Here is a 15,206-nt window from a genome sequence, read left to right as displayed (position 1 = left end):
CTCTTTGGTTTTTTTTTTTTGTCTTTTGTTTTGCCCTGTATATAGTGTATATAGTTTAAATAAACCTTTTGATTCTTTTTCTACTTCCGCCTCACGCCTCTGCATTTGAGTCATCCCCCTGGTGGCCTAGTGGGGGTTTGCTGGATTATCACACCAACGAACCAGGTTCGAATCCCAGCAAAACCCTAACAGATTCTTATTCCCCGATGAACACCGCTCCCCCGCCCCCCTTATAACCTATCATTGTGCATTTTTAGTAGGCATAAGGAAATCACCGACCACTACTGTGTAGGCTACACTTGTTTTTCAACCTTTTTGAGCCAGGGCGCACTTTTTTTCAATGAAAAAATCTCAAGGCACATCACCAATAGAAAATGTTGACTGAAACTAAAACGCTGTTGCCAATATTTACAATATACAGTCATTCTATAATTTTCCACGGTACACTTGGTGATCTCTCACGGCACACTAGTGTTCCACGGTATTAGAGTTCGGCAGCACAGTGGTTGAAAACACTGTACACCACTGATGCACTTGGTAACATCTCCATTCAATAACTCCATCTTTTTGGTGGGGTTTTGGTCACCCTTGGCGCCCCTGGGCACACTGCGCTCTAGGCAATTGCCTAGGTCGCCTATCGCAATCGCCGGCTATGCATCTGAGTGCTTGTTTCGTTTCCCTGCAGTCTTGACGCACTGAGATTGTTTCTTGTTTTCAACGCATTTATTATATTTTCCTCCAGGAAGCTCTTCGCAACATGGTTGCTTGAATGAGCTGCTAAACTGTCATTTTAATGAGAACACAGATCAACAAAGCAACTTTGTTTTATTTAAAAAAAAACAAAAAAAACGTGCCAGGCACCATTGGAATATCTCGCTGCGAAACGTGTTCGGTGCATAAAAGACCTTTACTTCAGCCCAGACTGCTCAACGACACCAACAGACTGCTCCAAGTGCAGCCATATTCAAAACAAGCAACAGATCTATGTCAGTTATCTACGTTATGCAAAAACACTCTTTAGCCAACAACACTTAGGCTATTACATGGCCAAAACAGAGAATTGAGGTATTTCACCCACGTGACCAAGTCATGTGATGCTGCCATTTTGGACGGCACGGCTCGAATCAGTTTGAATGCGAGGAAGGCGACAAACAAAAAACATAAAAGAAAAAGGAGCGAGATGCAGAAAACACCTTCACTATCCAGCGACGTAGGGCATTTACAGGGCGAGCAGAGGGAGAGGTATTTGCAAAAATTGAGGTTAGCAGGCTTAGAGAACGACATTTACCTGCTTCCACCAGGATTGTTCACTGACGTACGGAAGTACACGAAGCCCTCGTCTTTACCTGACTTCGGCCCACATGATCTGTATACCTATGTCGTTAAAAACCCATCGCCATACACAGGTATTGATCTGAAAGCGTATAAGAGTTTGGATACCTACAAATATTTTGTGTCAGGCTGGGTAACATGCCTACATCAGCGGGTCGTCCCTGGAGCCGGTGGTCGCCATCTTATTACAGCTAAGGTTTGTTCACATTTTCATTTACTTTCGGTCCTCAGGATAAACAAAATGTTATTAAATGTCATTGAAATAACTTCTTAGTCTATTGAGACATGGCCCGTTATAAATTTGCTGTTACCAGGCAATGACCAAGAACTGTATTATTAGGGTCGGTGTAGTTGTAGCAGTGTATTAGCAACTAGCTGTTAGCACTAGCTAATGTCAACAACATCATAGCTGGTATGTTACTGTAGCAATGTAGCTAGCGCACTTGGGCAAGCTGGGAGCTAGCGCGCGCTAGCCTGCCGGCGGCCGGCGCGCGCTAGCCTGCCAGCGGCCGGCATGCTAGCTCAGTAAACTAGTAAATCCAGTAAAGGAAAAACTTGAGACTGAAAGGTTTTAAGTCATCCAAATGACTGAACGTAAACATTGCTACAGTAACATACCAGCTACTGTTGTTGACATTAGCTAGCTTGACGTTCAAAATGGCGGACACCGGGGCGTCACGTGACCCTGTGACGTCAGGTGAAATACCTCAATAGCCGCAGATGCGCACTTGCGCGCCCGAAGACACACTATAGACAGGGCGAACCACTGTTGAGCGCTTATTGTTTCATGATTAACAACCACCACCACACCCCACCCTGCTTTTTTTGACAAATCGCACCCTGACTACATGCTTTGCTGTACAATTAAATTAGGCTAAGACATTATAATGCTGACTCGTTTTCAGAATAGTGGAAGTCATAATTTTTCTCCCCCCATTTCTGCGCCCCTGGATGGACGCAGCGCCCTTAGCATTTGCCTATATTGCCTATGCCACGGGCCGGCTCTGGGTCCCCCATTCTCACACGTGAGAGGGACCATAAGTAGTAAGTAAGTACTTTCTGGTGAATCTGCAAGCTTGATTTTGTGTAAACATTTTTCCACATTGTGTGCACTGGTAAGGCTTCTCCCCAGTGTGTACTCTCTGGTGAATCTGCAGGCCTGATTTTTGTGTAAACATTATTCCCCATTGTGTGCAGTAGTAAAGCTTTTACCCACTGTGCACTTTCTGGTGAATCTGCAGACTTGATTTTTGTGTAAACATTTTTCCACATTGTGTGCACTGGTTAGGCTTCTCCCCAGTGTGCACTTTCTGGTGACTTTTCAGGCTTGATTTTTGTGTAAACATTTTTCCACATAGTGTGTAACTGCAGGACTTCCATTTCATATGCACTCTTTGATGCCTTCTCAAGCTTGATGAACTACTGAAAGTCTTCTTGCACTGGCTGCACTGATTTGTCCTTTGTCCCATTTGTTTGCCTGAATGACATAATGCAAGGTTACCTTTTCTAAGGTGCTTTCTTTGGAGCATTTGTTCTTGAGAGACAGCCTGATCCCATTCGTCAGAGGATGACATGCTGGACTTGTCTGTAATTTCATTAGAGAAAAATAACTTTTAAACCTTGAAATATTCTTAGTGCCCAAGCAACAATTTAAATAATTAGCTGCAATTTGCAATTACTGCCAATTTGGACATTGAATTCCTTTTCAGTCATTTCTTAGCGGCAAATCCTATAGACAATGCATGACACAAAATAAATGGTACAAAATTTCTTGCACGGATTGACATTAAACTTGGGGGGGGGGGTAAATCTACATTTTACTTGTGCAGGAAGCAAAATTACTTGTACACATTAAAAAGTCAATACAATATGAGCAAATAACTACTGCATTGCATAAGTTTATCAAAATGTTCGAGTTTGCACTGAACTATTTATAATGTGTAAGACAGAGTGAAAAATACTCATCTGTTTCTTCCAGCTCTTCTGCTTCAGGAGAGAAAGAGGAAAAGAGAGAATTATTCACGACTTGTTTATTCTAGCTTCTCGAGCTGAAACATATCCCAAATGTCTTGTCCCCTGTTTCAAATTAAATGTTTTGTCATTTTCACTTCCCTATTAGGAGGGGCATTTTGTTTCGAAGGGACAGTTTTGTTTTGGGCCACTAGGTGATGTAGCCTGGGAAATCCCATGCTGCTTTGCACAATCGTTCCGATCTGAAAAGACAGCATGGAAACTATGGTCTAAAGGCTCGCCTGAGTTAGGGAGCCAATCAGAGAGTGGGGAGGGGTGGAAAGACGGTGACGCGTACTACTCGACAAACGGAAGCTTGTAGTTTATTTGGGACTGTTTACGGATCACATTTAACATGGCGGCGAGCGATACGAACCAAACTTTCGATCAAGCTTTAGACACTGTTCTGAATAGTTTAGAGCGAAAGTTTGTTTTTAAAAAAGAACAGCGTTTGGCGTTACAGTCTTTCTTCGCCTCTTCGTCTTCTTCGTCGCTCTAACTACGTCACCGGGTACAACTGCCATGATTGGTCATGGGCTACGTATACGCCAAATGATAGACATTCGCAACGTCCAATAAACGGCCGTTGACAATCGTAAACCACACCTCCCCTACGAGAAATTCAATAGGCGGATTCCAGACCATATTTCACTTGTGATATGGTCTGGTGTTAACCAGACTATAGGTGATGCTGGATGAGGTGATCATTTATGGCCACTAGGTGGTATTGGATGAGAGGTTTGTCTGGTGCTTGTTGGGAATGTGCTGTCTGGGACATCACCAGTTGCTCCAAGCCACAGAGAGCTGGAGAATGGAGAGAGTCCTCTTGGGAATTTCTACGGTTAAGTTTATCACCACTGTGCCGGCTGTCATTAACTGGGGTTCCAGTTGAGAGAGTTGGCATGGACCTCATTAGGCCATTAGACCCAGGATAATTACTAGAATATATGATGGCACTGCTTTGTGTTACATTGTATTTATGATGACGCTTGAAACAATGATGCATGGCCTGAATCCCGATTACACAGCAACCCCACTATAACAAACTATTTTACTATACTGAAGCACGGACAGGCGGGAAATTATGTCAACACAAAGTTTATTTTTAGTGTTTCATTGCTTTTCAGCTTCACTAAGCTCATTTGCTCGCTCACACACACAAGCTCTGTTCAGGAGAGACCTCACCTTTTCGCTCTCTACCTCCTTTTTTCCTGCTTCGCCATCACTCATACATCTCATCGTTCATTAACACACTGAACTCAGGGACCGCACATCTCACTTTACCTCACTCATTTGCACTATTCCGCACTACCTCACCTTAACAGCTGTTAGTTTGTTTATACTGCTTATTTCATGTTTACCTGCTATACCTCAAGTGCCCTTGACTGTTTGGTTATTTGTACCAATTTATATGTGTGTGTGTGTATGTATATGGGTGTTTAGTCTAGTTCAGGGGTTTTCAAAGTATGGGAGAGTCAGCCCCCCCTCGGAGAGCAAATAAACAACAGCGCCCCCCCTTACAATTTTTGTTGTTGCTATACTTAATGTTCCATTCGTATTTTTAAAAAATGGTTGTTGTACACATTATTTTTTTCTTTTTCACATTTTAAACATTTGTGCTTTTTAAAACATCTTGTTTTACACATTTTAAACATCTCATAGCATCGTTAGCTAGCACCTCTTGGCAGACAACACACTGTGGCAGTGGAGCATCTTCAGATCCAATCCATGAAAATCCAAACTTTAAATAAATTGTGGTCATACTTCCTTCTTTTTTCAGTCCCCCCAGGATTCCGCGGGCCTTTTTTATGATTGTTGCGGGCTAAAATGTCTGATGTTGCGGGGGGTTTCCAAAAAATTGCGATGAAAGTTGCGGTGTTTTTTAGGTTTTTGTTGCGATTACATTGCGGGAGGAAGTGAAAGTTGCGAGAAATTGTTGCGATTTTCTCTTTTTGTGATTAAAATTGAGTGATATGTTAAATATTAAGTTATTACTGAAAAACTATTGATTAAAAAAACAAAGACACTGAGAAATGGTCCTATAAACAACTTTACCAATATAAAAGATTACCAGGACTACAAAAATGCAGAAAAATAGGCTTTACTTATCCAAATGCACCTGTTGGTTCAAAAGTTAAAGTGCAGAGAACCTCACAGCACAACATGATGTTACCTTCAAATATAATATAAATGCCTCAGCTTTCATGTAAGAAAAAAAAACTAACAACACTAGTACTGTGTGCAGGCAGTCTCTCCTGAAGACTAAATTAAACATTAATTATAAACTAATAAAATAAATGGCTCAGGCTTCATAGAAGAAAAAAAACAATTTGAACAGAATCTCACAGTATGATGCTGAAGCTGCCTAAACAATGGAAAATAAAATACCATTTTGGCAAAAATGTTGGCATCCATTAATTTCTTGTATTAAGTAAAAAATAATGTAAAGTGCACACAGCCCTTCACTGTAAACATCACACACTTTCAGTAACAGAATTTAAGCCTATATAAACACTGACTCACACATGCTGCTTCTCTTGAGCGTATACACGGAAGTAAGGCGGAAGGTAGTTTGTCGACGTCACCTCAAGACGACGCCAACGATTGGTCAAATTTGCGGGAAGGTTGCGGTGATTGGATATAATTGCCAGGGGCGTGTTTAGCCTATTTTGGGGGGTGCTCAAGCACCCCCAAAAACGAGCTCAGCACCCCCTAGCTCAGCACCCTCAAAAACACTGCTTTTGGATGTAATTTTCAGAAATAAGTACCCTTGCGCACTGCGCAATGAATGTGTGTGCGGGCGTGTGTGTGTTCTTGAATTCACCTGTTACGTGATAGTTCTATGACCAGTAAAATACCTCTCCTCCTTGCGTCCCCTCTGATTGGGTTGCCTGTCCGCGCGAGTGCTTGCTACGACATGGTGTTTTTTTTTAACTGGATTCCACGCCGATGAGGAACTCGAAGTAGCACCTGAGTATTACTGGCATAGCGAGATGTGAAGGTACGGACTGGAGTTACAATTGTTAAACACAACACAATAATATGCATAATGCAATATTGATGTACCCTGGTCTATGAACAGAATGATAAAAACGACATTTATCATCCATATCGAGATACTTTTGTGCAGAGCTGTACAAGTGCTACAGTGCTAGACCACCGTGTGTTACTCAATTTTATTTAATGTAACATAGCGTTTAAGTCTAGTCTAAATGCGGAATAAACGTGGAAACACTGTCGTTCAAGCGAGGTGCCTCTGTCAGCTCTGGGGGCTAAGCACCCCCAAAGATCAGATGCTAGAATCGCCCCTGATAATTGCAACACCGCCCTGAATTCGCGGGGATTGGTTGAATCGCAACATCGCGAAATCCTGGAGGGTCTGTTTTTTGGCTTGGCCCAGACTCTGTCTCCTCACTCACTGTAGCTTTAGGTACTAAAAATCGATCCATTTTGTCTCTGGCAAAGGCTAGCTGAAGTTCGCTAAATGTCCGCAATAGTAACTTATTCTGGTTTATTTTTCCTCACGTTGCGCCCCCCCTGAAGAACTCTGGCACGCCCCACACTTTGAAAAGCCCTGGCCTAGTTCATATCTAGTGTTTTTATACTGTTTATATTGTCTGAGTGTTTAGTCTGTCTTGTTCTTATCTAGTGTTTATACTGTTTATTTATACTGTTTATATTGAGTGTTTAGTCTATGTCTAGTTCCTATCTAGAGTGTTTATACTGTTTATATTGTTTGTTTTTTTCAATTATTCTATTTTTATTTATTGCATTGCCAGTTTGCACCGTGGGTCAGAGAGGACTGATATTTCATCTGTGCTGTATGTCGAGCATGTATAGCATATTTGGCAATAAAGTTGACTTGACTTGACTTCAACAGACACACACAACATTAACTGACAACAGGTGTAATGACTTTCCCACTCACCTTCCCTGGCCCAACCCTTGATTCACAAACCAAGGCTTGACCATGCCCCTGCTGCCACATACCCCCACTGCCCGACTCAGGCCAGGGAGCCATCCGGCCTAAAGCGGATAAACACCCCACCCCACCCCCTGATGGGACAGAAAGTCCGCCACCACCATCTGTGCTTGTGGACCACCTCAAATTTGAAAGGTTGGAGGGCTAGATCTGCACATTGACATCTTTCACGCAGTGGAGCCACTGGAGCGGGGCATGATCCGAACAGAGGGGGAAAGGGCACCCCAGCAGGTACAGTTGTGGTCAGAAGTTTACACACAGTGATACGAATGTCATCTTGGATATGAATGTCATGGCAATATTGGGCTTTCAATTATTTCTCTGAACTGTTTGTTTTCTGTGGCGAAATGATTGTGCAACATATTTCTTTAAAAGAAAAAAACATGAATTTGGTGCAGAAATTTTAATTTATTTTGGGTTTTCTGAAATCAACACAGGGTCAATATTATACATACAGGGTCAAAAATTTACATACACTCACATTATTAATTCAGAGGTGCTGAGACTTCCAAAATGTCTCTTATCTTGCCAAGGCTGAGGTCTCTTAACTTCTTCTTAGTGACCATGACTGAATACAGCTGGTATTTTCTCTGTGCCTTCATAAAAAAGGTTTGTTTACAGCACTCATTGGCTTGACCGACACACAGTAAAATGGGAAAGTCCAAGGGTGCAAAAATAAAAAATAAACCCACTGTGAGTAGCTAGCTAGGTGGCTAAAGGCTATCAAAACCCAGGTATGTATCTGCTCACTGTTTACTTTTGTGTGTGTGTGTGTTCACGGATTCAATCATCTGGTTTATTTTGACAGGCAAATGCTTGACCCTCGGGCATCTTCAGGGTTGTTCACAGCAATTTAGAAGCGCTATATCCACTAGAGCTCAGCCTCAGTAAGTCAGGTGGTGAGTATATTACGTCACTATCTCGGATTCTCTCATGTAATTTGTACTCGGAGCGTGATATTTTAACCTCAGAGAGAGCAAGACGTCAGTGCCCAGGGACATTTTATTTCAAAAGAAAAACAATCACACAGTATACAGGTACAAATATGAAGAAGTGAACACTCAAACATGTCTTGTATGACTATTATATGTCAGTATAAAGGAGGTGGTTTTTTTGGTAGGTTTTCTTTGCCCTTTAAGAGGAAAACATTGACTTTGTGACATGTAAATGTAATTTCCTGTTGCATTGCAGTTTCAGGTGTGAAAATACTCATGGTATTTAAGATCTCCGTACACTCTGAATACTCTGTCACATTTACAGCACTGGTAAGGCTTCTCTCCAGTGTGTATTCTTTGGTGCTCTTTAAGGCTGTGGGACTGAGTGAAGCACCATCCGCACACAGAGCAGCGGTACGGCTTTTCCCCAGTGTGTGTCCTCTGGTGCAACTTAAGGTGGTCGGATGTTCTGAATCCTTTGCCACAGGTAGAGCAGCAGTAAGGCTTCTGTCCAGTGTGCATCAGCTTGTGCACTGAAAGATGTGATGACTGAGTGAAAGATTTGCCGCAATGAGAGCACCTATAAGGTTTTACTCCGGTGTGAATTCTCTGGTGAGTGCGCAGATGTGTTGATTGTGAAAACTGTTTTCCACACAGGTCACAGTAGTACGGCTTTTGTCCACTATGTAGCCTTTTGTGTACTAGAAGAGCTGAAGAATGAGGAAATGCTTTGTCACATTCAGAACACTTATACAGTCTTTCCCCAGTATGTATTCTCTTGTGAATTTTAAGGGACAAAGAATGTCTGAATTGTTGACCACACTCTGGGCACTGATAGTGCTTCGTTGTGTGTGCATTCTTATGCCTCTTGAACCCTAGTGAGCTTGAGAATTGTTTTCCACACTGTTTGCACCGCAGACACTTCTCACTAGTATGTACACGCTCGTGTGCTTTAACATTTGATACCTGCGTCTTGTCGGACTCAGAGTTGCCGTCAAGCTGTACTCTGGTGTGCACCATCTGGTGTACCCGTAGACCTGAGCCTTGCCTGAAGGTTTTACCACATTGTGTGCACTGATAAGGCTTCTCCCCAGTGTGCACTCTCTGGTGAATTTGCACGTGTGATTTTTGTGTAAACATTTTTCCACATTGTGTGCACTGGTAAGGCTTCTCCCCAGTGTGCACTTTCTGGTGAAATCGCAGGCGTGATTCATACGTAAACATTTTTCCACACTGTGTGCAACGGTAAGCTTTCTCCCCAGTGTGCAATCTCTGGTGAATTTGCAGGCCTGATTTGTGTTTAAACATTTTCCCACACTGTGTGCAACTGCAGGACGTCCCTTCCATATGCACTCTTTGATGCCTTCTCAAGCTTGATGAACTACTGAAAGTCTTCTTGCACTGGCTGCACTGATTTGTCCTTTGTCCCATTTGTTTGCCTGAATGACGTAATGCAAGGTTAACTTTTCTAAGGTGCTTTCTTTGGATCATTTGTTCTTGAGAGATAGACTGATCCCATTCATCAGATGATGACATGCTGGACTTGCCTGTAATTTCATGAGAGAAAAATAACTTTTAAACCTTGAAACAGTCTTAGTGCCCAAGCAACAATTTTTTTTAAAAATCAGCTGCAATTTGCAATTACTGCCAATTTGGACATTGAATTCCTTTTCAATAATTTCTTAGCAGTAAGCTCTATAGACAATACATGACACAAAATAAATGGCACAAAATTTCATGCAGGGATTGACATTAAGCTTTTTGGGGGTAAATCTACATTTTACTTTGCAATGAGCAAAAGCACTTGTGAGCAATTCCAGCGTTATGGACGTGACACTTGAACTCAAAATGGCAACAAATGACCCAGTGCATGTTTTATTGTCTCCCAGTATTTAAACAGGTGTTGCATATTTTAAGGCTGTACCATACTGGAGAAGTGATAGAACAAGAACAATTCCCATAGTACATCTAGGGCATGCCAGAAAATGCCAATAAAAGATGCGTTATGGATGTGACAGAAAAAGTATCACTTTTCTTGGGTGACTGTACATTTTTATCAAACTCTGTGAAATTGTAAACCTAATGTTGAAATGGAGATATCCATTTGATAGAGGGGTCCAAGGTGAATATTAAAAAATCTTTGTTTAAAATATTTTGTATTTCATGCAGAGTTTCGGAAGGAAAAGTCAGCGTTATGGATGTGACGAAATTCCGTTATAGATGTGACGCATCTGAAATAGACATGGCATATGTTTAGAAAATCAGCAATTTAACCACCATAACCCTTTGAAAAACTCTCTAAATATCAGCTAAAACTATCAAAGTTCTTAAATAATATTTAGGATGGCTATTGTTTTGCTGTTTTGTGGATTTTAGCATACATTTCTGTGGCTTGTGGCAATAATATAGAATTGTACATGATCAAAGTTGATTTTAGCTTGGGGTTTACATTATAAGAAAGAAAGACTGACAGTGACATATTAGGTGATCAAAATATTTATTTATGTATGTATTTATTTATTTGTTTATTGATTTAGTTTGTTTAGTTTGAAATTTGGGATCTCCTGTGAGGTTGACATTTACATGGAATTGCCCCCGTGCACAGTTAAAAAGTCAATAAAATATTGGCAAATAACTGCTGTGTTGCATAAAGTTTATCAAAATGTTAGTTTGCACTGAATTATTTGTAATGTGTAAGACAGTGGAAAAAAGAGAAAATAATATAGTCTTCTGTTTCTTCCAGGTCTTCTGCTTCGGGGGGGTGGACAGGAAGAGAGAGAATTATTCACGACTTGTTTATTCTAGCTTCTCTAGCTAAAACATGTCCGAAATGCCTAGTAACATTTCACAAATTAAATGTTTGTCATTTTCACCTCCCTATTAGGAGGGACATTGTGCCTCGAAGGGACAGCTGAATGCATTTAGGGCCACTAGGTGATAAGGTATTCTCCAGAATTCCTGATTCATTGTGGGCCACAATGCCTTGACTAGCTCAAGGAGTTCTACTCCAACTGCTTCTTAAATTTATTAATGCCCAAGCTCTGGCAGAAGGCAACAATCGTCACCCTACCCAAACCAAACAAGTCAATGGACGACCTGAAGAGCTACCACTCTATCTCACTCCTGCATGTTTCTTTTAAGCTCCTTGAAAGACTCTTCCTTGCCTGGTTGGATCCAATCGTCAACCCCCAACTACCCAATAAGCAGGCAGGCTTCTGTCAAAGATGAATCACCATCCATCAAATCATTAAGCTGACAGAAGACATCGAGGTCAGGTTCGAAAAAGGCCACAAGGTGGGCACCATCCTGTTGGATCTCACTGCAGCCTACGACACTTTGTGGCACCAGGGTCTCACCCTGAAGCTTCTGTGGACCATCTCTGATCGACACCTAGTGTGGTTCATCACCACCATCCTCGCCAATGCCCATTCTACGACCTTGCCTTTGTCTTATGTTTTTGATCTGTTTGCCTGCTGGTTTTTAAATAAACACTCTTCCTGCAATTGCATCTGTCATCCGCCTCATTTAAACAACACTTGTAAACATACGAACTGCAAGTGAATTAGGCATACTATAAATTAAACACAGTTGGCCTTGTTTAACATAAGTGAGCACGTTTCAGTATGACAAACCTTTTGGTATAACAAACTATTTGGACGTCCCCCAAGGAATTCCTTATCGTGGGTTGCAGTGTATTTGTAATTAACATAAGAAAATTTGCCCTCAAACATCAATAAGCCCCGGAGATCAAGTTCTCGTTTTGCGACCCACATCAAGGTTTAAATTATTCACCAGGCAAGGGTCATTCAAGATGACAGAATAAGCTGAAAATAAGATAAGGCAAACAGATGGACTACAGAGGTGAAGCACTACAAATGTACCAGTTCAAGCTCCTAAAACCACAGAGGGAGGCCAGGGTGTCACATTCACAAATGACCCAAAATACCACATCAACCTTCACTTACAATGTTTGCAATTTTGTTTGCTACTCCGTAAAAGCATCCCTGTATTTGAGAAAGGCGCTATATAAATTAAATTTTATTATTACTACTACAACAATGCACCCCACATACTTTATGAAATGTATCACAATTTTTAATCATTTGCATTCAGAGCCATAACACAACCATTATATACTCACTGGAGGAAATAAAATCACTGCGGCTGTATTCGTGATCATTTGCCCCATCTTCAGGTTCACCCTCAGCTGTTGCTTTTCTGTTTTGTATTTTTCTACAATCCACCAGTCTCACAGAACACGTCCTTAACTGAGCCTGCACTGTAGGTTGGTCTCCATGAAAAACGGATTTACCTGGAACTTGGACACACAAATAAGACGTCTTCAAAAGAAGAAGGGGATGCTAATGTAAAATTGATAGATTGCACTGTCATTACATTAGGGTGTAATATCATAAAGATCAATTTTCTAATCATAATTACCTCCAGTATGAAAATTTCCTTTTGATATTTTCCTTGCATTCAGGCTCTGTATTTTCCTGAAGTCCACCAGTTTCACTTTACACATCTGTAACAGAGTTTGGTCTCTGTGCTGAGCTTTGCCATTATAGCACAAAGCCTCCGAGATAAGACTGGGGATATCCTCCATGTTCTGCAGCTGTTGCATTCCTGGAATTCTCTCTTCCTCTTGGCAGAAACAGGGCACGTCCTTAAGCTGTTGCTCTGAGACAAACACAAAAAAGGCACTTCAAATACAAACCTGGGATTTTTAAAGGAAACATTTGTGTGTTTAGATCCCTCTGCCACATGTAAGGGATAACACCAGTGTAATGAAAACACAATCTTCCCTTTCCTGCCAGCCGACACCACCACTCCAGTTAAAATTATGTTCTTTATGGATTATCTTTTAGGGAAAAGGTGCAGACATTAGCAAATGGGGTGATTCTGGGGTCAGAAAACACTGAAACCCAAGGAGAAAAAACTAGCAATATACATTAGATTGCTCCGCTTTCATTCAGCAGATTAGTGGAGACAGTGAGTTTGGGCTTGGGCAGTGGAGTTGGGTTCAACTGGTCAGGGGTGGGTTTCCCAAAAGCCTCTTAAAGGGGAACTGAAGGCAATTTTTTTTTTTATCATCAAAATTCTATTTATCACATTTTATTAAATACAGGAATCCATTTTTGATCGCTATTTTGTCACTGCTATAGCAAGTTATGAGTGTTTGAAATATGCTATGTAATATATCAGTCCATATGTCAAAGCAATGGCCGTAAACGAGATTCGTCGAGACCTGTGCGAGACATCGTAGGACGGAAGTAAAACGTACAGCGGAAATCAAAGTGACCAACATCTGCCAACGTTGTCAAAAGATGCGCACGCCCTCTTTCGAATGCTGATGTAATCAAGCCGGAAGTTTTGTTTGTTTTGATAGCAATCAGGAAAGTTTGAAAAAAGTAGGCAGTCATCGTCATTTAAACTCGTTTTTGTGCAATATTTCGCTTGGAAAAGAGTTTTCAAAACGGCGGCGCTGACACTTCACGTTTCGAAGTCTAGCATAAGTCTTGTGAAGATCGCGTGGATAAGACTACGTTCAGACTGCACCCTGAAACGACCCATATCCGATTTTTTTGCCCATATGCGACCTGTATCCGATTTGTTATTGACAATCTGAACGACACAGATCCGATTTTTTCACATGCGACCCAGGCCGCTTGGATATGTGGTCCTAAATCCGATGCATATCCGATATTTTCACACGCGACTGCAGTCTGACTGGACAGGTCGCATTCATGCGACCTACACGTCATCAACGAGACAAACGTCACTATTCTGCGTTGGCTAATCCCGCCTCTTTGGTGGAAAACAACAACATTTGTACAGTTTTCAGAATTTAAATAGACTTTTATAGAATTGATCAAGCTAATGGTGGATTTGGTAGGGACCTGGATGTTTATCTGTTAGCCTGATTAAATAAAACAGTTTCTATAACTGATTTATAACTTAAACCATCCTGTACCACATCGCCAGGTCTCGCCTCATCTCCATAGCAAACTGCACTGGTGTTTATGCACCTTGAGCCAGCGCTGAGAGAAGTTGCAGAATTCAGCTGGCTATAAACAATCTAAATAAATATTTATAAAAATGTAGAAAAAGTTTATTAATATGACGAAATAAATATGTGCAAATTATTAAGCCTGAATTAAGAGTTTGGTAATACAGCGGCCGTATCCCAAATGACTGCCTACTGAAGCTTGAGTGCACTACGGTATATAGAGTTTAAAAATCTATTACTTCCTAGTAACATGTAGTGCACTTATATAGAAATTAGAGAGACATTTAGGAGTCAACCCTCGTTACCAGGCTACACGTTTTCATTTCAGTTCAGAAACAAAAACACACACGAGACCTTACACTTTAACACTAACCAGATAATTAAACAAACAAACAAACAAAAAAAGAAAATCATTAAACTTGAAGAGTGCACCTTTTTTTTTGTTTACGTATTACGTAGATGTGCTTATTACGTGTCAATTTGCGCATGCGGGACACTTTTGGGTCGTTTTCCGTTCATATTGGAGATCGCATACAAGTCTCATATAATTGGTAATGTGAACGGCCTAACAAAAAAATCGGATTTCACAACAAATCGGATATGGGTCGTTTCAGGTTGCAGTCTGAACGTAGTGTAAGTGACTCCTGCCGTGGACCAAACAAACTAAATTCAACATCGCTAAAAACCGAATAGGCCAATAAGTATAATATTTAATTGGAATTAGTTGCCAATACAAGCCATGATATAAGGTTACTAAAACCGAAAACGTAATTGAATAGCATGTTAATTAAGAAATAAAGCAAGTTTAAAAATGACTTTAGTTCTCCTTTAACAGTAAGAGCATCTTAACTAGGAGAGAGGATTCATTGTGCTGCTCGCTCTACCATTTAACGATGGTCTTTGTGCTACGATACTTCTGGGAAACTCAGGCCAAGGC

At 41.1% G+C, this 15,206-nt stretch overlaps 1 protein-coding gene across 3 annotated transcripts in view; it reads right to left on the bottom strand.

Moving 5' to 3' along the window:
• Positions 1 to 7,712: 7,712 nt before the first annotated feature.
• The window catches only part of LOC132884882 (zinc finger protein 883-like), a 40,533-nt gene continuing 33,039 nt past the window's right edge, over positions 7,713 to 15,206 (bottom strand). For all 3 annotated transcript variants that reach the window (XM_060918912.1, XM_060918914.1, XM_060918913.1), the window contains exons 4-6: positions 12,700 to 12,939; positions 12,401 to 12,577; positions 7,713 to 9,806 (exon numbers count right to left, since the gene is read on the bottom strand). In XM_060918912.1, the coding sequence (XP_060774895.1) occupies positions 8,518 to 9,806; positions 12,401 to 12,577; positions 12,700 to 12,939 (1,706 nt within the window). In that variant the 3' untranslated portion in view covers positions 7,713 to 8,517. The remainder of the gene's footprint in view (positions 9,807 to 12,400; positions 12,578 to 12,699; positions 12,940 to 15,206) is intronic.

This window comes from Neoarius graeffei, chromosome 4 (assembly GCF_027579695.1).
Source record: "Neoarius graeffei isolate fNeoGra1 chromosome 4, fNeoGra1.pri, whole genome shotgun sequence".
Lineage (NCBI taxonomy): Eukaryota > Metazoa > Chordata > Actinopteri > Siluriformes > Ariidae > Neoarius > Neoarius graeffei.
The sequence above is the reverse complement of the archived record's forward strand: the minus strand, read 5'-3'. Positions and strand labels throughout refer to the sequence as shown.